The sequence below is a fragment of the Apiospora kogelbergensis genome, assembly GCF_038363985.1.
Source record: "Apiospora kogelbergensis strain CBS 113332 chromosome Unknown utg000001l_segment0_segment0, whole genome shotgun sequence".
NCBI lineage: Eukaryota > Fungi > Ascomycota > Sordariomycetes > Amphisphaeriales > Apiosporaceae > Apiospora > Apiospora kogelbergensis.
This window is the reverse complement of record NW_027117418.1, coordinates 5,672,185-5,692,124: the sequence shown is the minus strand read 5'-3', so window position 1 is coordinate 5,692,124 and position 19,940 is coordinate 5,672,185. Positions and strand designations below refer to the sequence as shown.

The 19,940-nt window shown below is 53.9% G+C and overlaps 10 protein-coding genes across 10 annotated transcripts; 6 read left to right on the top strand and 4 right to left on the bottom strand.

The window, feature by feature from the left end:
- Nucleotides 1–705: 705 nt before the first annotated feature.
- On the bottom strand, nucleotides 706–1,801 carry PG998_001835 (uncharacterized protein; the record flags this gene model as incomplete). Its single annotated transcript, XM_066868653.1, has 4 exons — nucleotides 706–855; nucleotides 909–1,452; nucleotides 1,509–1,587; nucleotides 1,645–1,801. 4 exons carry the CDS (start codon nucleotides 1,799–1,801, stop codon nucleotides 706–708), a joined length of 930 nt encoding a protein of 309 aa, XP_066737068.1.
- Nucleotides 1,802–2,547: 746 nt separating this feature from the next.
- PG998_001834 (uncharacterized protein) lies at nucleotides 2,548–3,255 on the top strand (the record flags this gene model as incomplete). The annotated part of the gene is made up of 3 exons (XM_066868652.1): nucleotides 2,548–2,671; nucleotides 2,725–3,053; nucleotides 3,142–3,255. 3 exons carry the CDS (start codon nucleotides 2,548–2,550, stop codon nucleotides 3,253–3,255), a joined length of 567 nt encoding a protein of 188 aa, XP_066737067.1.
- A 6-nt stretch (nucleotides 3,256–3,261) lies between these two features.
- PG998_001833 (uncharacterized protein) lies at nucleotides 3,262–3,750 on the bottom strand (the record flags this gene model as incomplete). Its single annotated transcript, XM_066868651.1, has 1 exon — nucleotides 3,262–3,750. One exon carries the CDS (start codon nucleotides 3,748–3,750, stop codon nucleotides 3,262–3,264), a length of 489 nt encoding a protein of 162 aa, XP_066737066.1.
- Nucleotides 3,751–4,787: 1,037 nt separating this feature from the next.
- PG998_001832 (anaphase-promoting complex subunit 3) lies at nucleotides 4,788–7,313 on the top strand (the record flags this gene model as incomplete). Its single annotated transcript, XM_066868650.1, has 2 exons — nucleotides 4,788–7,184; nucleotides 7,239–7,313. 2 exons carry the CDS (start codon nucleotides 4,788–4,790, stop codon nucleotides 7,311–7,313), a joined length of 2,472 nt encoding a protein of 823 aa, XP_066737065.1.
- A 992-nt stretch (nucleotides 7,314–8,305) lies between these two features.
- Nucleotides 8,306–8,906, top strand: PG998_001831 (Histone H4; the record flags this gene model as incomplete). Its single annotated transcript, XM_066868649.1, has 3 exons — nucleotides 8,306–8,330; nucleotides 8,537–8,674; nucleotides 8,743–8,906. The coding sequence occupies exons 1-3, from the start codon at nucleotides 8,321–8,323 to the stop codon at nucleotides 8,904–8,906; spliced, it is 312 nt and encodes a 103-aa protein (XP_066737064.1). The 5' UTR covers nucleotides 8,306–8,320.
- A 551-nt stretch (nucleotides 8,907–9,457) lies between these two features.
- PG998_001830 (uncharacterized protein) lies at nucleotides 9,458–10,075 on the bottom strand (the record flags this gene model as incomplete). The annotated part of the gene is made up of 2 exons (XM_066868648.1): nucleotides 9,458–9,770; nucleotides 9,891–10,075. 2 exons carry the CDS (start codon nucleotides 10,073–10,075, stop codon nucleotides 9,458–9,460), a joined length of 498 nt encoding a protein of 165 aa, XP_066737063.1.
- A 275-nt stretch (nucleotides 10,076–10,350) lies between these two features.
- On the top strand, nucleotides 10,351–11,014 carry PG998_001829 (mitochondrial 54S ribosomal protein mL60; the record flags this gene model as incomplete). Its single annotated transcript, XM_066868647.1, has 3 exons — nucleotides 10,351–10,400; nucleotides 10,609–10,838; nucleotides 10,962–11,014. The coding sequence occupies 3 exons, from the start codon at nucleotides 10,351–10,353 to the stop codon at nucleotides 11,012–11,014; spliced, it is 333 nt and encodes a 110-aa protein (XP_066737062.1).
- A 508-nt stretch (nucleotides 11,015–11,522) lies between these two features.
- PG998_001828 (RNA recognition domain-containing protein) lies at nucleotides 11,523–12,394 on the bottom strand (the record flags this gene model as incomplete). Its single annotated transcript, XM_066868646.1, has 3 exons — nucleotides 11,523–11,925; nucleotides 12,064–12,203; nucleotides 12,329–12,394. The coding sequence occupies 3 exons, from the start codon at nucleotides 12,392–12,394 to the stop codon at nucleotides 11,523–11,525; spliced, it is 609 nt and encodes a 202-aa protein (XP_066737061.1).
- Nucleotides 12,395–13,066: 672 nt separating this feature from the next.
- Nucleotides 13,067–15,809, top strand: PG998_001827 (nuclear pore complex protein An-Nup82; the record flags this gene model as incomplete). Its single annotated transcript, XM_066868645.1, has 2 exons — nucleotides 13,067–13,414; nucleotides 13,476–15,809. The coding sequence occupies 2 exons, from the start codon at nucleotides 13,067–13,069 to the stop codon at nucleotides 15,807–15,809; spliced, it is 2,682 nt and encodes an 893-aa protein (XP_066737060.1).
- A 1,394-nt stretch (nucleotides 15,810–17,203) lies between these two features.
- On the top strand, nucleotides 17,204–18,860 carry PG998_001826 (uncharacterized protein; the record flags this gene model as incomplete). The annotated part of the gene is made up of 2 exons (XM_066868644.1): nucleotides 17,204–17,258; nucleotides 17,344–18,860. The coding sequence occupies 2 exons, from the start codon at nucleotides 17,204–17,206 to the stop codon at nucleotides 18,858–18,860; spliced, it is 1,572 nt and encodes a 523-aa protein (XP_066737059.1).
- Nucleotides 18,861–19,940: the final 1,080 nt, after the last annotated feature.

Sequence of the window (19,940 nt, the reverse complement as noted above, 5' to 3'; positions counted from 1 at the left end):
CTTGAGGTGAAGCCCGACATACCCGCCCTAGTGAATTCCTATCCGACGTCACCCCGACTTAACACGCCGAACACTGAATAGATCTGTATTTGCTGTGGCACAGAGATTTACCGTGAAATCGCCCCATGTAGCAAATAGTTCCTAGTTGCATTCACACAGATCTAGGTGATTGCTGGGCCATCTCTACTCTCTTAAATTCGAGAGCCACCTATATTCAGCGCCGCCCTACTCCTAAGACGTTGAGCCTCATACCTACTGAAGTGCATGAATACCAACCGACTTCTTAGTATATATCCGTAACGTCGTACCAACAATGGGGCTCGATGAGAAAGATAGAAACCGTTTCAGAGCGTGCACGCGTTGTACATGGCCTCCGGTCCGGTGTCGTCGCGCTCCTTCTCGTTGCTAGTCAATATCCATATCACATAGTATTAGGACACAAGTTATTCGCTGTTCTGCCAGCGGAGTAGCTCATATAGTAGCTCATTAAGAGTGGTTTTAGATTACACAGTGGTTCTATCGATTAATCTCTATATCCATAGAACTGTGATGCCTAATCACCCATCTCTGCCCCTTTCTACGAACACCATGTGCCACAACCAGAACGGTAGACTATGTGGTGTTTAGCTCATAGAGGTCATTTGACCGCTGTAGCGTGTTTGATATTTATACAATCGTTGATAGGGTCAACATCAGATCTGGGTTTTAGAAGGCAAAGACCTGGTCGGCAAGCTTGCTGACAGGGCGAGCCTTTTCGTAGCCGAGACTCTGGCTTGCCTTCTTCAAACCGCTAACCATGGGAGGAGGACCGCAAAGCAGCAACTTCACATCGGGAGCAGACTTGGGCAGCCATTTCTGTTTCGTGTTAGCAATTTGCTTCTGCAATCTCGCAGCACTCGGTCACTCACCTCAAGCATCTCAGCGGTAACAAATCCAACACCACCAGCCCAGTCCGCCGGAGGCTTGTCCAGCACGTAGTGAACACGGAAGCCGCTGTCCTCCTTGGCGAGCGAATCCAAGTCCTCCCGCAAGAGAATATCGCTTTCCGTAACGTTGGCATAGATCAAGTCAACCTGGGTCTTATCTCCAGTGGGTCGGCCGCGGATGATAGCTCGGATGACCTGGAGCATAGGCGTGATGCCAGTGCCTCCGGCGACCATACCAAAGTGGCGGACCATGTTGGGCGTGTAGACAAAGGCACCCTTGGGGCCCCTCATGCGGATCGTTTGGCCAACAGCGAGCGAGGCCATGTACTTGGAGATGTTTCCGGTCGGGTAGGACTTGATCAAAAAGTCGACATAGCCAGGTTGGTGGTCGCCAGAGATGGGAGTGTAGGAACGGACAATCTCCTTGCTGCTGCCATCTTCCTGAGCGATGTTGGCTCCGATGGAGATGTGTTGACCGATGGGCAGACCGATGATCGAGTTGGGGGCGGGAAGTTTGAATCGGTAACTATCCTTGGTTAGGACCACTTGAAGACTACTACCTCGCGAATCGTGGATACTGACATGGCGACGTTGTGGGATACGATCGTCTTCTCCTTAAGCTCGAATTCCTGGAAAGCATCGGGCTTAAGGACCTTTTGGGCTCTGCACCATAGTTAGCGAAAGTTGGGAGGATGCAGGTGGTAGCAGTAGCACATACGCTGGTCGATGAACTTCCATGCGCCCAAAACAAGTGCCAGGAGAACGGCGTAAGGCACCCATTCCCTCTTGACAATGAAGGTGCCGAACACCAACAGACCTGCGGGAATGTAGATGCCGTTGATGTTGCGGCTCGAGCCCAATGCGTTGTCATTCATGCTGAAAAGGACCTGCGCCAATTGGCGGCGGAAGGGTTTTCAAGAGACGTATTTAAAAACAATAAAATAAAATAACAAGCAGACAAAGAACCTCTGGATTCGCACTGACAGAAGCTGGCGACCCGGGATTGAAGGAGGATGGATTACAATGGGACGGCAAGGAACCCTCCACTGTCAGTCAGGAAAAAGGCCGAAATGCAATCTGTTGAGCAAGCAAAGCTCCGATGTGGGGAGCCGAGTGGACAGTCTGCCAGCCACGCGCCCAGAAACCCGCCCGATGGGCTGGAAACTTCTTATGGCGGCCAAACCTATTGCCGAAACTGCAGAAACCCCAACCCAATCACCCAATCAATTGCCAATGGGATAACATGTCAGATTAGAGTTTAGCGTGGCAAGGAACCCAGCGTTTGGCTGTCTAGTACACGTATATGCAGTACTGTGAAGAAGGAAGATGGTGGGTGGTGGGGGATCCGAGCTCGGGGGCTAGTCGCTTAGTATACGTGAACAACATCAGGTCATCCCAACCGCGTGCTCGCTGGGCCAGGTCAACCCGCCCATCTCTCTCGGTGCTTGACGGAACTCTGGAGGAGCAGTTTGCCGCCCTCTTTCAACCAAACCAGCTGCCAGCTATAGGATCTACCGCGGCCTTCGATAGAAAATCCCAGGAGCCCCCACCCCCACTGCCTGCCAGGGATACATCTTACCCAAGGGGGGTTGAGGACGCGGAGGAGCGGTGGACGTGCGACATGGGCACCGTATCAGCAGCACAAGATGCACCCTTCCCACTCACTGAGGTCGACAAGTGGATCCTTTCTCTGACAGATGAAGAGTATACGTATCATGACTGGGAAGACATGGAGACAATTATAGGTAATTGACACCAAACTCGCCTAGGCTTCGTCCGTCGCTGAAGTGGTTCATAGGGGAAAACAACTTGTCTGTGTTGAAGCGGAAACCCTCCGACTTAAGAAAGTACATGGCCTGGACGCAAGAAACTAAAGCTCGTTATGGCTCCATGACCAATTTTCTCCTGGAGAACCGACTGCCCAAGGCTTGGGGGACGCCTCCATTCACCGTTGCGTCGCAAATTCCCTTTCACGACCCCTCTGACTATAAAGTTCTGCTCAACGACTGGCCTTATGGCCTGACACCCGACATCCAACACATTGTCGTCTGGTCCAGGACCCCGATTGCAACCGACCCCAAGACAGGAGATATGACACCTGCAAGTCGTGGCACTGTCGAGGACTTCGTAAAGAGGTACTTTGTAGATCGCCTTGGGCAGGGGGCGAGAAGCGTGTGCTTTGGTTTAAGAACTGGGTTGCACTCCAGAGCGTCAGAGCATTGGAACATATCCATGTCATGGTCAAGGATGCTGGCAAGGAGGTTTTGGAGGAATGGACCCAAGAGCCGGCTTGTCATCGCCCGGCAGCGAGTGGCGTGGGCGAACCTGAGCAGAATTAGGCGGCCCTTCTTTGCTTCCTATTGCCCGCAACTGGTGCCGCATCCGGCTGCTGCTGCTGCTGCATGCCAGACGCCATGCCACGCGCAGCACCTAGAAGGCTGTAGCCCTTGACTGCACCGTAGATAGGTACTACCAGCCAAAGTAGCCAGCCCCAATTGCCCAAGAGAACGACAGACACCACGGCTGCCCATGTGACCCAAACCACGTCAAACATGTACTCGGTGAGACCGGGTGCCGATAGATCCTCGCCAGCCGACCTCAGTGCCTTGGTGGTAGGGTCAACTTTGGGGCGGCCGGTTTTCTCCAGGATATACTGGCAGATGAAGCTGGGTATAGACAATAGGATGTAGGGGACAAGAGCCCGCCGTCTGAAGAGGACGTTGCTCAGCACGAACAAAGAGTGAACGACAAGAGTTCCGATGTGCAGGTTCTTCAGGGCATCTGCGTTGGCCTTGGCCCGGTCCTTCCGCGCCTTGCCTGCCATGGTTGGAATTGAATTCTCGATCGAGGTGATTGTGTGAGCGTGGGAAGTTGGTACATCTCAAATCGAAAGCTCGACGTGGCTCAACAGGCTAGAAGAAGATTGATTCCTTGAATTCCAAGTGGCGTAAAATCTGCAAGTGGGCCGCGGCGCTTCTTGTTGCCATGCCACGGGCCTCTGGGCGACGGGGGGGCCTTCCCAAGACCCAAGACCCCCAAGACCTACCTAAGTCCCAAGTACAAGGCCTGCAAATCCGGCCTTTTGAGGCGCAACCCAGCCAATGACAGAGCCGTTCCCGTGGCTAACCACAACATCGCGAAGCTTGAGAACGAAGCAGGTAACAGCTAGAGGAAACGCTCTAGCATCACATCATCCCTCATCTTCAACAACCCGTCATTGCACCACCAAGTCACGGGGAAGGTGGTCTGGGTTTTTCGAAGTAGATCGACAACCGTGGGACTGATTGTTTCTTGGTTATCCCCTATCCTGTCTTCATCGAATACCCTTTCCCTCTCTTTCTCACAACCCGTACCGCGAAGGTACATGCGACATGCGTCGACCTCCGCAAGCTTAAACCAACTCCCGTTCCGCTCTCACGGGCCCAACCTCGCCGCGCCGCCTCTGCAAACTCACGTCGGCTCGACCTCACACCAGGTGCTCCTACGCCACGCCTACCTCACACCCTTACCACACGATTCGGCAATTCACATTCCAGCTGCATTCGAATCCTCGCCGTTCCCCTGCCCCGGCCCACGTCAATCAACTACGACGTTAATTCTTAATAATACCGAACGCGACTTTCGACTTCGACTTCGACCACTCTCGGCACCCTGTTCGATATCTGCCCTTGCTAACCAGCCCTGCGTCGGTTTTCTATGCCGCTGAGAGTCTGAGGAACCCTCCCTTGGCCCTGGGTACGAAGTCCTCCCACACGAAGAGCGAGGCTACTCTTCTCATTGGCGCAGGTTTACCGAAGGAACGTACCCCATGGCCTTCAGCAGATAGTACAACTTCGAAATTACGGGAAAGCGCTTCCGACCATGGCTCCTACAAGCACGGCCATTAGTGGCCAGCTCAGGCAGCTGGTTTATTATCACTTGGACAATTATTCATACGACAATGCGCTGTTCTATGCCGAACGACTGACGGCCCACGATCCACGCTCGAGCGAATCCATCTACCTGCTAGCCCTGAGCCACTTCCGCCTTGGTGACCACCGGACGGCATGCGAATACAGCAAGGCTGTGGCTTATAGAGGTAGCCACCTCGGCTGTGCTTTCGTTTTTGCCCAGTCATGCCTGATACTCGAGCGCTATAAGGACGGCATCACCGCACTAGAAAAGTCCAGAGGGTTATGGACACACAAGACAAGTTTCGGAAGGCATACGGCCACAAACCGTGCTCCACACCCGGACGCAGCCACCATTTTCTGTCTTCTTGGGAAGCTGTATCGGTTATATGAGGACAAGAAGAAAGCGATCTTATGTTTTGAGGAGTCGTTGAAGGCAAACCCATTCATCTGGGATGCTTTTACGGCACTTTGCGACATGGGGGTAAATGTGAGGACACCGAACATCTTCAAGTTAAACGACTCGTTGCTTCAGGGTCTCGAACATGACCTGCCTGCTGGCATTCTATCCGAACAAAGGGATACTGGGTTTGTAAACCCTTTAGAGCCAGTTCTGAGAAAACCATCACGAACTGCCATCTATGAGAATATGGACCCCTTCGATGCGCATCGTGCGGCAGCTGGGAACGAAACATTTTTGACCAGTAATATTTCCTCATTCAACACGGCAGAGAATGAGTTCATGGCAAAGATCAACGCAGCACGCTCTAGGATGGCGTCTGGCTCTGTTCGTATGCCTGACGGCCTCGAGACGCCACCCACGAATAACCAAGACCATCCTCATGTCCCGCGACTGGGGCTGGCCCAAGAGCCTACCCATGGCGCACCCAAGAAAACCAGGAATGTCCAAGCTAATGAACCCTCGGATATGCCATCAAAGGTGGGCTACCGCCTGGGGGCGAGGAGAAATCAGAGGCCCCAAGAAAAAGTACAGGACGATTTTCTTCCGGAATCAGATTCGGCCTCGTTAAGGGTGCCAGCACCAAACGGACCGGGATTTGAAAGGAAGAGAACAGTATCTGGGCATCCTGTACAACCGAGACAACAATCGGAAGAACCAGGCGCTCCGCCAAGGCGTAGCACAAGAATCAACATGTTTCGTGGCACCAGCTCCAAGGCCAACTCTGGGGCTGCCACCGTTGGAGGAGCGGCAACGCGCGAACTGAAAAAGGCTAGACCCCCTATTTCAAGAATCATGCGGCCAGCAACATCTAGCGGTACAAGTGTCGGTCGAGCCGTGAGTGGGAATCGCAAGCCGATGGATGATGGTGGCATGGACGTAGACCATGCCGAGGCGCCGAGATTTAAGGAGCCGCCGCCACCGCCTCCCATGGTGAAGGCCGCGGAACCAGAACCTGTCAAGGTAGAAGAACCTTTGAAATATTTACTTGACTTGCTGAAGAAATTTGGCGCCGGATATTTCGCTCTATCGCAGTTTCAATGCTCGGAATCGATAGTGGCCTTCAACTCACTGCCCAAAGTGCACCAGGAAACGCCATGGGTGTTGTCACAGATGGGTCGCGCGTATTATGAGCAGGCAAACTACGCGGAAGCTGAAAAGCAGTATAGAAGACTGCGGATCTTAGCACCCACGCGGTTAGAGGATATGGAAGTATATTCGACAATCCTGTGGTTTCTCAAGCGAGAAACTGACCTTTGCTTTCTCGCCCACGATTTGGTCGATTCTGCGTGGCACTCGCCCCAGGCGTGGTGTGCGCTCGGCAACGCTTGGTCACTGGCCAGAGATCACGAGCAAGCTTTACGATGCTTCAAGCGCGCGACCCAGCTGAACCCATCGTTTGCGTACGCCTTCACGTTGCAGGGCCACGAACATGTTGCGAATGAAGAGTATGAGAAGGCACTTACGGCGTACCGCCAGGCTATCTCGGCTGATCGTCGACATTATAACGCCTACTACGGTATTGGCCGCGTATACGAAAAGCTCGGCAACTACGACAAAGCATACACCCATTTCCATACTGCTTCGGTCATCAACCCCACCAATGCCGTCTTGATCTGCTGCATTGGAAATGTACTCGAAAGGCAACGTCAAACAGTGCAGGCCCTGCAGTACTTCAGTAAGGCCACGGAACTAGCTCCCAATGCCGCTCAAACTCGGTACAAGAAGGCACGTGCTCTTCTGGCCTTGAACCAGCTTGACGCGGCTCAGAGGGAGCTGGAAATATTGAAACACCTTGCCCCAGATGAAGCTACGGTTCACTTCTTGCTGGGAAAACTGTACAAGTCGCTGAACGACAAGGGTGCAGCCGTTCGACATTTCACCATTGCACTGAACCTGGATCCCAAGGTATGTCATTTGTTCGTCGCCATGTCTTTCCGGTTCTCACTAATCTATCCACAGGCAAGCCAACAAATCAAGGAGGCCATCGAGAGTTTAGAGGAGGAAGACAGTTACGAGGACTCGATGATGGCGTAAACGCACACATCAAGGTTGAGTCTGGTGGTCTCAGATTGCTGCAGGCCGTCTCAGGGTGAAGCCACAGCAACATGGAGTGGCAGTGAAGCATTTCTAAAGACGTGAGGATACGTGGAGCGAGTTTCAATATATCAAGGGTACGACGCAACGAGTTAGGATTACTTGGTTGCAAGGGCATGCATAGGTCATGGATCACAACATGGCATCGGCGTTTGGGAGAAAAGAGGCCGAGACTTTGGCGGCGTGTTTCTGGTGTCTTGAGGGCTGTGGCTGCGGCGGCAGTTGTTCGTTTTTGTGTATATGTAACCATCATGCCTAGGGTTTCGACAAGTGTACTATAGGATAAATCGAGATCCGGAAGCCGTTCTGTCTTCATCAGATACCCAGAAGCGTCTCAGAAGCGCAAGGGCGGTTCCCACCCAATGGATGGTTTACCACCTTCAAGATGCTACATGGCTGTATCTTATTTGTAGGGCGACTCAGACAAAGCGTCCAGGCCAACAATTCCAGACAAAGCACGGGCCTTGTTCCGTCGACCGAATGTGGTCACAAATAGGAAAGCGGGTCCCGCTGATTTGGCATTTGAGGTGGATACCAGTCTAAGTCTTGCAGCAGCGGCAGCCTTGAGCGAAAAAACCACACCAAAACTCCCAGGCACTCCGGACCTTGTAAGCGCCCCGGAATTCGTCGAGAAAGTCAACCCAAGCGTTTCCGTATTGAATTAATTATTTAATTCCTTACCGCAACACAACTGGCCCCCCCTTTCCCCCCCAAATCCCAAATCCCAAATCAGCCAGATTCCCCAACCCCACTTTACTGATTGCAATCAGCCTGCCTACGACAATATAAGTCTACCCACTCGCCCACCAATCTCTTTTCCTTCTCTCTTTTCCGATTGACTCCATTCCCGATTCATCAACATCCATCAAACAACCTCCTTGACCATCGCGTCATCAAGCATTTTCATCAACCAAACCCCTCACAATCACCAATAAACATCATTCAAGATGACTGGACGTAAGTGCACCCCTCAAGTCGCATCATTTCCATGATACCGGCGCGTTGGGAGGGCTGCGATTCGCTTCTGATGGTGGGCCTTCCCCTCCATCAGAACGCGTCTCCACTACCTACTCCCACCACACGCGCCTATGTACACTTGGGGATCATGATTATCGTCATCAATCACAATCATGTATTAGTATACTAATTTTGGTTTCTCACAGGCGGCAAGGGCGGCAAGGGCCTCGGAAAGGGCGGTGCCAAGCGCCACCGAAAGATTCTTCGTGACAACATCCAGGGTATTACCAAGCCCGCTATCCGACGTCTCGCTCGTCGTGGTGGTGTCAAGCGTATCTCTGCCAGTAAGTTTACCAACAAGCAACAAATGTACCTTCCACAACTGTAATATTTACTAACGCACCTTCTCCAGTGATCTACGAGGAGACTCGCGGTGTTCTGAAGTCCTTCCTTGAGGGCGTCATTCGCGACGCTGTTACGTACACCGAGCACGCCAAGCGCAAGACCGTCACCTCTCTCGATGTTGTCTATGCTCTGAAGCGACAGGGCCGCACTCTGTACGGTTTCGGTGGTTAAGCTGCTTTCTGCAGCTTAACCATCTGCTTGGACCATTCTGTCTTTGATTTTGACGGGCGGCTTCCGGGCCTGTTGCATGCTGCAATAGCGGTACCAGCAGCTTTGTTTGCGTTTGGGTTACAGGAAATGGCATGATACACTCTGAATTCTTGTTGGCGTTGGCGGTTTTTACTATGGACATGGATCTTGCGATGAATTCCCGACTAGAGGTCTCTGAAGGGCAGATGAGCCTTGTTGCAGCTATATCGTACGCTGACGAATACTGAATACACTTGAGCATAGCGAAAGCTTTGCTGCGATGAAACAATACCGAACTAGTCCTTCTGCGTGAATGCCATTTCTTTGCGTAGCTGTTTCGTATTGTTTGTTTGCAGGCAACACCATACTCTATCCGATGAACCACATAAAGATGCCTATGGTCTTACATTCCTTGCCCAGTTTTAAACTAATCGCATTGGTATCTCGAATCACAAGCGCCCAACGCCTTATAACACCGTCCCTTCCTCCCTTGTTTGCATTTATTGTAGTATGTCTATTCGTGGTTCCAGTTTCTACAAGTACTTTCTCCCCGCAGCCGCTACTCGCTGTCGAAACACAGGACTTCGCACCTCCATGTTGACACGGTAGAAGGGGTTCATGATGGTTTTGACCCAGTTTTCGTACACTTCGACGAAGAAGTTGCGGACGGCTTCCTCGGTTTGCGGGCTCGTGGGATTCGCTGCGATGGACGTGGAGGACCGCGAAGAGGCCGCGGCTGCCGAGTTGGGCGTCGTGGGTTGGTGGAGCAGGAGGAACTTGATGTTACCGGCGGTAATGTAGCAAGATACGTAGTTGTTGAAGAACTTGTCGACGTGTTTGAGATACCTGTTAGATAGCAAAGCAAAGACTTAGCTTACGGGCCATCGTTACTAGAAGCCAGAAGCCCCCTCCTCCTCCTCCCCGGCTGGGCGGCGGCCAAGGTGGCAAGCCGTTGGCAAAACGTACATCTGTCCTGTGCCCCATTGCACCTCCTCGACAATGTCCAAACTGCTGTGTAGAATAAACTGGTTCATGTGCCGCGCTGCCTCATTGAAGCGCGACATGCCGTCACCGCCCTGCTTCGAGGTGCCGAACTCATGCTCGAAAAGCGGGTTGTCTTGGGTGCCGACGATGGCGAAGTAGTACGACATTATGGACGTTTTCAGGGAGGAGACAACCGAGATGGGGAAGAGAAGGTAAGACGAAGTTGGCGATCTTCGATGCATTCAGCTTGCGCGCCCGTCAATCACGGTGGAGGAGGAGCTGGCCGATTGTGGGGGCCTGCAGCGGACGGTCTGTATGCAGGGATGTCGGGAGGGTGTGGCCCGTGCCGATTTGACGAAAGAGTTGCGAGCTTTTTGACCAGACCTCGCATGTCGGCCACAGCACGCAGCCAGCGCAGGAACCGCCAAACCACCTACGCACCATGTTCGGCGCCTTTCGATTCACAAATCCCTTGTCGGGAGGTCTTCTATGGTACGTTCAATGCGTTGCTTTCTCGGGAGAAGTGCATAGCGACGGTGCAATGGCAGGACGTCCGTCTCCTCCACCCCGGTATACTCGACGGCCGCCGATTTGGTAATGGGGGAGGAGGGCCATCGTGCTACAGACCAAGCCGGAAGCGACCAACTACAACAGTACACGTGAGCTGACCATTGGGCGATTTGCCCCCCAATTCCTACAGGAAGACTCCCTGGCGACTGTCGCGCTTCCAGAAGACCCGCCAGCGAAGGCGGCTCCGTGCCGTCGACTCGGTCGTCGCAACCCTCGACGCCGCGCTCGCCAAGCAGGGCGAGACGCTGACCGCCCTCGAGACGTGGAAGGAGTCGATGCCTACCGAGGCCGAGATGCTGCCCAAGGACAAGTACACCATCTTCGACCGCAAGGAGAAGCGATACAGGAAGGGCATTCACAGTAGGTGCTCTTCTTCTTCTTCTTCTTCTTGGATTGTGCGGGAGGGTGCAAGACCATTAACAGCCACTGGGAGAGCATTTATTTGAGAAAACCTGAGAGTGCTGACCAAGAACCCCTTCACAGAGTTGCCCAAGTGGACCAGAGTATCGCAGCGATTGAACCCCCCAGGATACTAGAGCACAAATCCTGGGATTGGAGAGGGAGGAATCGTGCTCTACAGGGCTGCTGTACAGCGTCGGGACGAGAGGGACGATTGAATACAGACGCGGACGAATCAGCATGGAGGCCAAGGAGGGTCTACCAAGGCGTTTGGGTGAATTTGTACAATACTGTAACTCCAGCTTCAAGCTTCTGTGACACGAGCTTGTATGTGTATATCGTCAAGACAGGCGAAGAGCAACGAAATGGCTTCAATCATGGCACCGTTGCCAAGCAAAATTGGATCGTCTTATGCTAATGTGATCTGCTTACTCCCTGCGCTCCGTACTATTAACGAGGAGTATATGTTTACCCCCTGAATGGAATTTCTGATCGTGCCCGTCGAGAGGGCTCCTGCTCTTCAATCGGCAAATTGAGCCCAAGTAGCTTGGCCGAGGAAGTACGGCCCTTAAGGGTATGCCGTATCGTACAATGCAAAATAAACCAAACCGCCCTTCCCCGTCCTTGGAGATAGCAGTGAACGCCTTACCGCAGGCGTCCATAATCCTCGCGCATCTCCTGCTCGCTGTCGCGGTTCTTCTCCGACTCGCGGAGGCGCTCCGTCTGCTGGATGGCGCGGCCGAGCCCGCCGCGGCCCTCGTCGAAGTCGTCGCGGTACTCGTCGCGGACCTGGCCGCCCGACTTGCCGCGGCCGTACTGGCGGCCCTCCTCAAAGCCCGGGTCAAGATCGGTGCGGATGATGCGCTCATCCAGCTTGGTGCCGCCGACGTACTTGAGACAGTCCAGGGCGTCCTGGTGCGTGTAGTACTCGACGAAGCAGAAGCCGCACGGCGTCTTGTTGAAGCGGTCCAGGCCCATAATCAACCGTTTGATCTCCCCACACTTGGAGAAGAGATCGTAGACTTGCTCTTCTGTGGTATAGAAAGAGCTGGGGAGATATGTTAGGCACTTTGCACATCTTGGATAGCCTTTGGTCGCTTGTAGAGACGAAGGGGAATGGTGCAACAAACGAATGAACTTAAGTCCCCATTCTCTCACGCCTGGAAAATGGAAATCCATGACTTACAGGTTGCCAACGTAAAGGGTAGTGGCATTTTTGAGAGGATCCTCCGGAGGCTCATCCGGCTGCTGGTTGTTGGCCATCTCTGTATCGCCATCCTTCTCATCTCGATTGTTGCGATCATTCCGGCGCCCTTTCTTATTGTTCTGTAAGAACGGGGGCCAGCTGTTTGTCAGCCTCACTCTTGGTAATCAAACGGTCTGCATCGCGTCGGCCAATTCCCGGCCGCCCTTTTGCATAACAATAGGAGGATGTATCAGATGGAACTCACCCGGCTCAGGTAGTACGCGCTGGGCCTGTCGAGCCGCTCGACTGTGTTCCTGAATCCGCCTCGCATGTTGGGCCACACGGCACTTTGCGGTTGAGTAATCGTTCAATGGGATGAGCGAGACAGGAGATACGGATGCGTGTCAGCGGCGGAGATGTGAATGGTTGGATGAAGAAGGCTACAACGTGGTGAAGTGAAGCTGGTCAATCGCTCGCTATATTGCATGAGGCTCAATTCAGCCTGGCGGTGCCACTTATTGTTATTTAACTGGAGACCTGCCTTAGGCCTGGAGGTTGCTGCGAGACGCGGTTTGGCGGGTTGTCGGTCGCGTAGGTAGGTAGGTACCAGTAGCAAGTAGCCAGTGGTTTGGTGGCTGGAGCTCCAGCAGCTCCAGTGCTGTATGCACTTACCACTTACCACCTACCACTTACCTAAACAAACCTCTTTGCTTAGCTCCAGGCCATGCAGGGATCTCCAAGCGGACTTGGAGAGCTGGCGCCCAAAAATTCCCAGATGCGTCCACTGCTTGCATCGTCGTTGTTGTTGGCTCCGTTGCTAAGGAATTCTGCTTTCTCTTCCACCGATTAACGCAACATCCCCAACTACCGCATTAACTCCCAGCACTCCCCCAGACTCTCGGCGCCCAAATACTGTCGACAGAGGCGAACCTATCGCACATGATATCCAATCCCGAAATGCCCACTCGGTAACTTAGGACATACCAATCCACCCTTCAGAAATATGCCCAAAGTTAAAGCTTACACTCCGGCCTGGCTATCGCGGCCTTCGCCGGGTCACCAAATCTTCGCCCCTTCAGCTGGGGAGCCCAGACCCTCTGCCTATACCGCGTCGAGGTCCGACATCAACAAGACTGGCCCGCGACGCACCATCGCTCAATCTGGCTCGCAGGTCTTCGTCGCTGTTGGGAAGGAGATCCGATGGGCCGACCTAATCGAGCTCAAGGAGAAATGGCAAGAGAAGGATGTGAGAGGCCGGTCTGACTTCCGAATCAAGCGCGAAGACTCCGACGGTCTCGACACAAATGAGCTGCTAGATGCCGCAGAGCAAGAAGGCTACGTCGGGTTCAGGGTAAGCATACCGCCTCCGGCATCCACATCTCGGCCATGTTACTAACTACTACTGCCACCAGACCCTCGCCGTTAATGTTGCCGCCGAGATCAGACAACTCGTCATCTCTCCCCATGAAGACTACCTCGCCGTCTTGACTACACATACAGTCCGCATTATTGCTGTCCCGGACCTATCCCACCTGACGTCACCCACGAACGAGGTTATCAAGCCCAAGTCGTGGACTCTTGGACCTACGACGCACGTTTTCGATCGTTCTGCCGTTGCCTCGGCGATATGGCATCCTCTGGGGGTCAACGGCTCTGCCCTAGTTACAGTCACTACTGATGCTGTTGTGAGAGTGTGGGAGCTGTCCCCCAGCGATCGCTGGTCGTTCGACAAATCTACTTTGACTATCGACTTGAAGAAACTCGCAGATGGTACATCATTGGACCAGAACTTTGCGCCCTCCAACGATGCCTCCGGGAGGAACTTCTCGGCCGACTCGTTCGAGATGGATGTGGCCTCGGCCGCTTTTGCAGGCCGAGGCTCGGGAGGGTGGTCGTCCATGACCTTGTGGGTGGCAATGGGGCAGGGCGACGTTTATGCTCTTTGTCCCTTGCTCCCGTCCCGATGGGCACCTCCTCCCACCCTGATTCCCTCGCTTTCCGTCGCCATTGTTGGCAACCTAGCGGCTATAGAAGATGACCTGAGTGTTTCCCCCTCGGTTAAACTACTGGCGCAGCAGCAGCTTGACTGGATGTCTGACTTGGACAACCAGGAGCCTGTGGAGGTCGACGGTCCTCTTGGGGAGCCTCCTGCCGAAGTTTACACCAGGCCGTCACGCCCCGGTATTGTGCCTAGATTGCAAGGTCCATTCGATTTGGAGCTTAGTGTAGACGCCGAAGATGATATGGACATAGAGCTTACGGACATTTTTGTCATTGGCCAGAAGTTGGATACCGACGAGTTGATGATGGGAGAAGACGAGGAGCTGGAAGTTGACGATATCGACCAAGAAGGCTTGTCGCTCAACGTGATTTGCCTTCTTTCGTCCAGCGGGCAATTGCGGATATGCCTTGATTTGGTGGGTGTCCAGGCTAAGTGGTTGCCCCCTAAAAACAGACTCAGGGAAATCACACGGTCCTCGAATGAGGAAAGCGACTACACTCTGCTTACTTTCCAGACTCTCGACACCCTGAAGAGCATGGAAATGACTCCCGATGGATGGCCAATGTTCAGTCCCGACGTCACTTCACGCTACTCCTTCTACGTCACTCACCCAACAAGCATCTCATATCTATCGCTTTCTCCGTGGGTCTTCCGACTTGAAAGTGAGCTGCGAGGCGAGTCTCAGAGTGGGTTGGACTTCAGGATGGATGTGCTTGTCCGAGGGCAAACCTCGACCCGTGAGAGGCTTTACACAAGTCAGAGTCAGGGAGATGAGCATTTGCCTTTGGCATCAGCTGCGGCTATTCGTGATCCAGATCTCGGCTATTTCATACTATCTGCGACCCCGTTCGAGCCCATCGCTGTCGTGTTCGAGACTCCCGAGGATGAATTCGAGGCCATCCGCTCTGTTTCGCCCATTGTCCACCAAGAGGTTGATGTAAAACCTTTGGACTTTTACGAGCCTCGCCCGACTTTCCAGCCTCCCCACATCTTCGAGAGAAGCTCAGCGCTTCCAGACCTACTCGAGAAACTTCGGACAAGCCGTCACAAAGCGATTGTAAATCAGGAAGTGCGCTTGTCTCCTGTAACCTTACAGGTCTTCACTGATGTTCATCAACTCTTGAGCGAGGAGACGCATGGACTGGGCGCTGGGACATCTGAACTCTTCCGTCGTCTGGAAAGCCTGCAGCATGAGTTAAGACAACAGATCACCAAGGCGCACGAGGTCAAGGCAAGGGTCGAGGCGATCACGGGTGACGATCAAGCGGACAATGAGACGCCTGAATCGAGCAAGGCGTCTGTCGAACGACGCTTGGAAGCAGCTAAGCAAAGAAGCAGCGCACTCAACCAGAGACTCGAGAAGATGAGGAAGACGGTCAGCAAGGCAACTAGCCGCGAGCTGAGCGATAAGGAGAAAGCATGGATCAACGAAGTGAACGCCCTGGACGCCAGTTTGCACGGGACTGATGCACGCACGGCAGAGGGGCCAGCTCGTTTGAAGCATCTAGGCAAGAGATACGACGAGGCGAAGACGCTTAGGGATGATTTGGTTCCCAGAGCAGAAAAGCTTGCCCAGGCGGACGGCGACAGGGAAGACGGTTCAACCGCGTCAACCCCAGACCTTCGTATACCGTCCGAGCTCAGGAAGGCAAAGCTGAAGCAGGTACAAGGGCTACTCGAACGAGAGTCGGCTCTAGTCGACGCTGTCAAGTCGAGGCTGGAGAAAATGGCCGTCTCGGGCTAGTTGACGTGGAGGAGGAGAGAGGTTGCGCTAGTTCGTACCAAGCAATCGTCTGTTGTAACAATGAGTGTAATAGTGACGAGATTATGAGTTGGAGTAGAAAAATCGTTGGTTTTGCGTAATTGACAGACGATTCGACCAAACCCAGTTGATCTGTGAGGCTCTCTCGTGGGCGAATCCATCTCGGACTCATTGGACAGCCTTCTCCCCGTCAACGCTCCTCGGGAATGGACTACTGGCACATATGTGAAAGACAGTAAGGATATAGGAAGCTCGTTGCGCAAGACAAGTGCATCAAGCGGCGAATATTGTGTCGATCACTGCCCCTTTTATGAGAGGTCGCGGCAGGTTCAGGTATCGCCACCACTACCTCGGCAGTCAGCCGTGAAAACGTGGCGTTCTGGACCGAGTCGTGGACGTCCAATAGTGTCTGGCAGACATGCAGCCTTGTGTTGGCCGGATCTGGAATGCTGCAAACTGCGAAGTCAGCCAAGAGGTGGTATCAAGCGTGGTGAAGCTGGGTGAAGCCTGGACGCCTTCGGTGAGCCAGAGCCAGCAAGCAGTTGTGAGAACAAGTGGCGTGTTTTCCCTTTCGCAGCGGGCGTCGCTTTTCCAATTATATAAACTGCAGTTGGCCCCCTTTCTGTCTCTCGCCAACTTGTTATGCTTATTTTCGTCTGTTCTACTTGCGACACCGAACCCTTGGGCATCATCCTAGGCCATCCGATATCCTGCAGCAGCAAAGCAGTCAGGCCTGGAACAAGCCCTTTTTTTGATGTCACCCCAACCTTCTCGATAGGTCCAGGATTACGGCCCCCATCCCAGCAATGGTGCACACACATATAGTGCCTGCCGCCTCACTTTTCCAACCCGTCTTTCTGGTCTTCGCAACTGGTTTCATATGTGGTCTTGAAGTTAATCCAGATCAGTTGACCAAACAAGGGGATCTTGACACGGCTGCCGGCTATAGTGCCAACATTAGGACGCCATGGTTGATAGCATATTCGACAAACTATGGCATGGGGTCGGGGTTTGGCAAGAGTCGTTTACCTCCTACCAGTACCGCGAAGCCGCCTTGAGGAAGGCAATACGAGGTGCCACCTTGGGGGTGATTGCAGATTTGGGTCGTCCTACCCTCCAACTTCAGGCGTCTGGACTCGGCGGGCCAGTGTATACAAACATCACTTGCATACAACCAGGCAGTGTCTGTAAGTGGCAACTCAACATAAATCTACCAGATGTGCTCGTCTCCGTGTGCATATAAGCATGCGACCCGTCGCCAAAGTCCATACCTTTGAGCCTCACGACTTTTCTTTCCTGCATTGTTCATGTTGCTCGTCCCGGCAGTCTCCCTAACACAGCACTTTGTTCATCGTCGCTATCACCCCATCCAAGCCATGGCACCCGTCGATCTACAGATGGTCCTTATTGACTACAGAGGCCAGATCCTTGGTGGGCTCTTGCTCCCTCTTACTGTATATATATATATATATATATGCTGAGTCCCAGACCTACTAACGCACACTTACCACTCCAGAGAACTGCGAATTCCTCGTCGCTAAAAATGAATTCATCTCCATCATCACTCCCAAGGAACCCTCTGGAAAGTTCAAGGCCGTTGCCCTCCGCACTGTTAAGCACAGCGAGAAGCGAGAGCCCCTGATCGCCTCCGACCCCTCTGACACGGTGCAAGAGGCCATTGCCTCTCTGCACACAAAGTCTTCGGAGGCCGCGCATCTATACATCGTGACCAATGGCTACGCAGAGCCCCGCGAGCTCGACGAGGTCAAAGGCGACAAGCTCGACGATGATGACGAGGACGAGGACGAGGATGACAATACATCTGTCGTGTCCAGCGACTCGGCGTCGTCGACTAACGCCCCGTCTGTGTGGAGTGCGACCTCAGACACTGCGGCTGAGGTACCTACCCCTTCCTCCATCACCCATGCGGCATCAGCATCGACCCGAACAACCCGGCCAGCTCCCCTCCCTTCCGCCTCCAAGGGCGCCAAGAAGAAAGCCAAGGCTACCAATGGCCGCAAAGCCCGCAAGGCCCCTCCTGCGCCTGCTGTTCGGAAGACCTACGATGACTACTTCACTGAAGACGACGAGGAGAACGCTGGACCACCTCGCACCAAGACCGTTCACCCCGTGAGGCAAGCGGTACCCCCTCCATCAGGGGCTGCAGGTCACCCCAACGCAGCTCGTCAACAACCACCGCCGCCGCCATTCCGGAGTTATGGCGGAAAGCTGGTGAACAACTACGGCCCCCTTTCGCAACCGGGCCCTCCTCCCCCGAACATGAGCCTTCACCCGCAATATGTCCAAGCCCATCATGGGATGCCCCCACCCCCGCCGCCGCAACATCAATCCTCTATGGTTCATAGATCATCCTCGCTACCAGGTCCACCGGCACCACCAGGGGCTGGACCAGCACCCCCTCACATGGGCGGAAACGGCGGGCCTCTGAATAACGTGATGGGGCCACCGGGGGCTCCTCCTCCTATATCATCGTTCTCTACTGTTATTACCCCCCCTTACCCACAGCAGCAACAGCAAGCGAAACATCAGCAAAATGTACTGTCTCATGCGAATTACCACAATAATGCCAGCAACACCCGCATAGTCTCCCTCGCGCCTCCTAGACTACACGACGTCCGCCTCACCGTCGTCTGGCTCCATCACTCCTCAGCCCGCACCCTTGAAACGGTACGCCCGTCGCTGCGAGCCCTGCAGGACGCCGCTCTCGCCTACGTCCACAACAACCCACATGCCTTCGAGAACCTCACCGCCGCCGACATGGCCCTACCACCCGACCCCCACCCCCCGAGCCATCCTTCTTCTCAAGCGCCCGCGCCCGCGCCCATGCCCGTGCGGCCAGGGGGTGTGGGTGTTCGGGCTCTGCGAGCGACGGTGAAGCGAGCCTGGTTCGACGACGAGAGCTGGGACCTCGCAAACTACCGGGGCGGCGACGACCTTACCAGGCTGTTCGCCTCCTTGGGCCAGGGTACCATCCCCCGGCTCGAGATCGAGGTGGACTACCCGCGTCCGTAAGCGTGGGGTCGGCATCAACAAATTGCAGCGGCCCAAAAGTCAACACACGGTCCTCCGGGGGGTGGCGCGCGGGGGTTCTCACTAATGCATACCTCCCTCCTTCATAGTATGATTGAGCTATTTGCTTTGCTTCTCCGTGTCTTCTCTACACATACTTCCAGGTTTTTCCTTGTTTGTTGTTTGTTCTTGGCACGTGGGAGTGTGAAGCCAACGACGTAGGCCGATGCTTGGGCTGCTTACGACTGCCGGACTGGTGCTGGGCGATAACTAGGAAGCTCCTAATGGGTCGGTACAGAAGCCTCACCTGCGCTACTGCCCCCTTCATTGCCCCTTCCGAGGGGAATGGGGGACAGCCTCGTGATGTTTTTCGACTCCGTCGGTAGATAGGATAATGACGCACAAAGAAGGATGGGGGAGGCAGCAGGCTGCGACAGGAGCCTGCAACCGGTCGGATGATTCAACATTATCCAAGCCTGCGGCTGATTCCTGGCAGCCAAGCAATGCCGAGTATAATCCTCTACTTCAACCCTTATGGTACGGCGGTGGCCCAGAAGTGTGTGTATTAATCCAGGTGGCATATACCACTACATCCTATCATCGTATCATCTTGAGTTCGGACAAGCAATACCTTCCGGGCAGTCTATTTATAACGGCGAATCCCATGTGGGGGCGGTGAGATGAGTGAGGCTGATAGGTAGATTGACACCGCTTCCCACCTCGCACCCTCTTGTCCGGAGACGACACGAACATCCTGACTGGTTCTGTATGGTAGCACTCGCCATATTGGACCTCGATACCATGCACGAACCGTCCATTCCCAAGCTCGCTCTGCAGGACCACTGGCCAATCGCAGCATATCCAGTGAAAATGCAAAGCGGCCTTTCACTTCCAGCACGCCGAGGGGGAAACATGCCGCTGCATCCGGAAGGTTCATTTCATTTCACTCGGTGCATGTTGGAGAGATATAGACAGAGAAGAGTGTTCTATCAAGTTAAAGTTGCCTGGTGCAACCAACATGCAGAAGTTTCTGCATCCTATGTCTCTGTCTTAGACAAGCGCGGGTCACCTGCTTCGCCCACC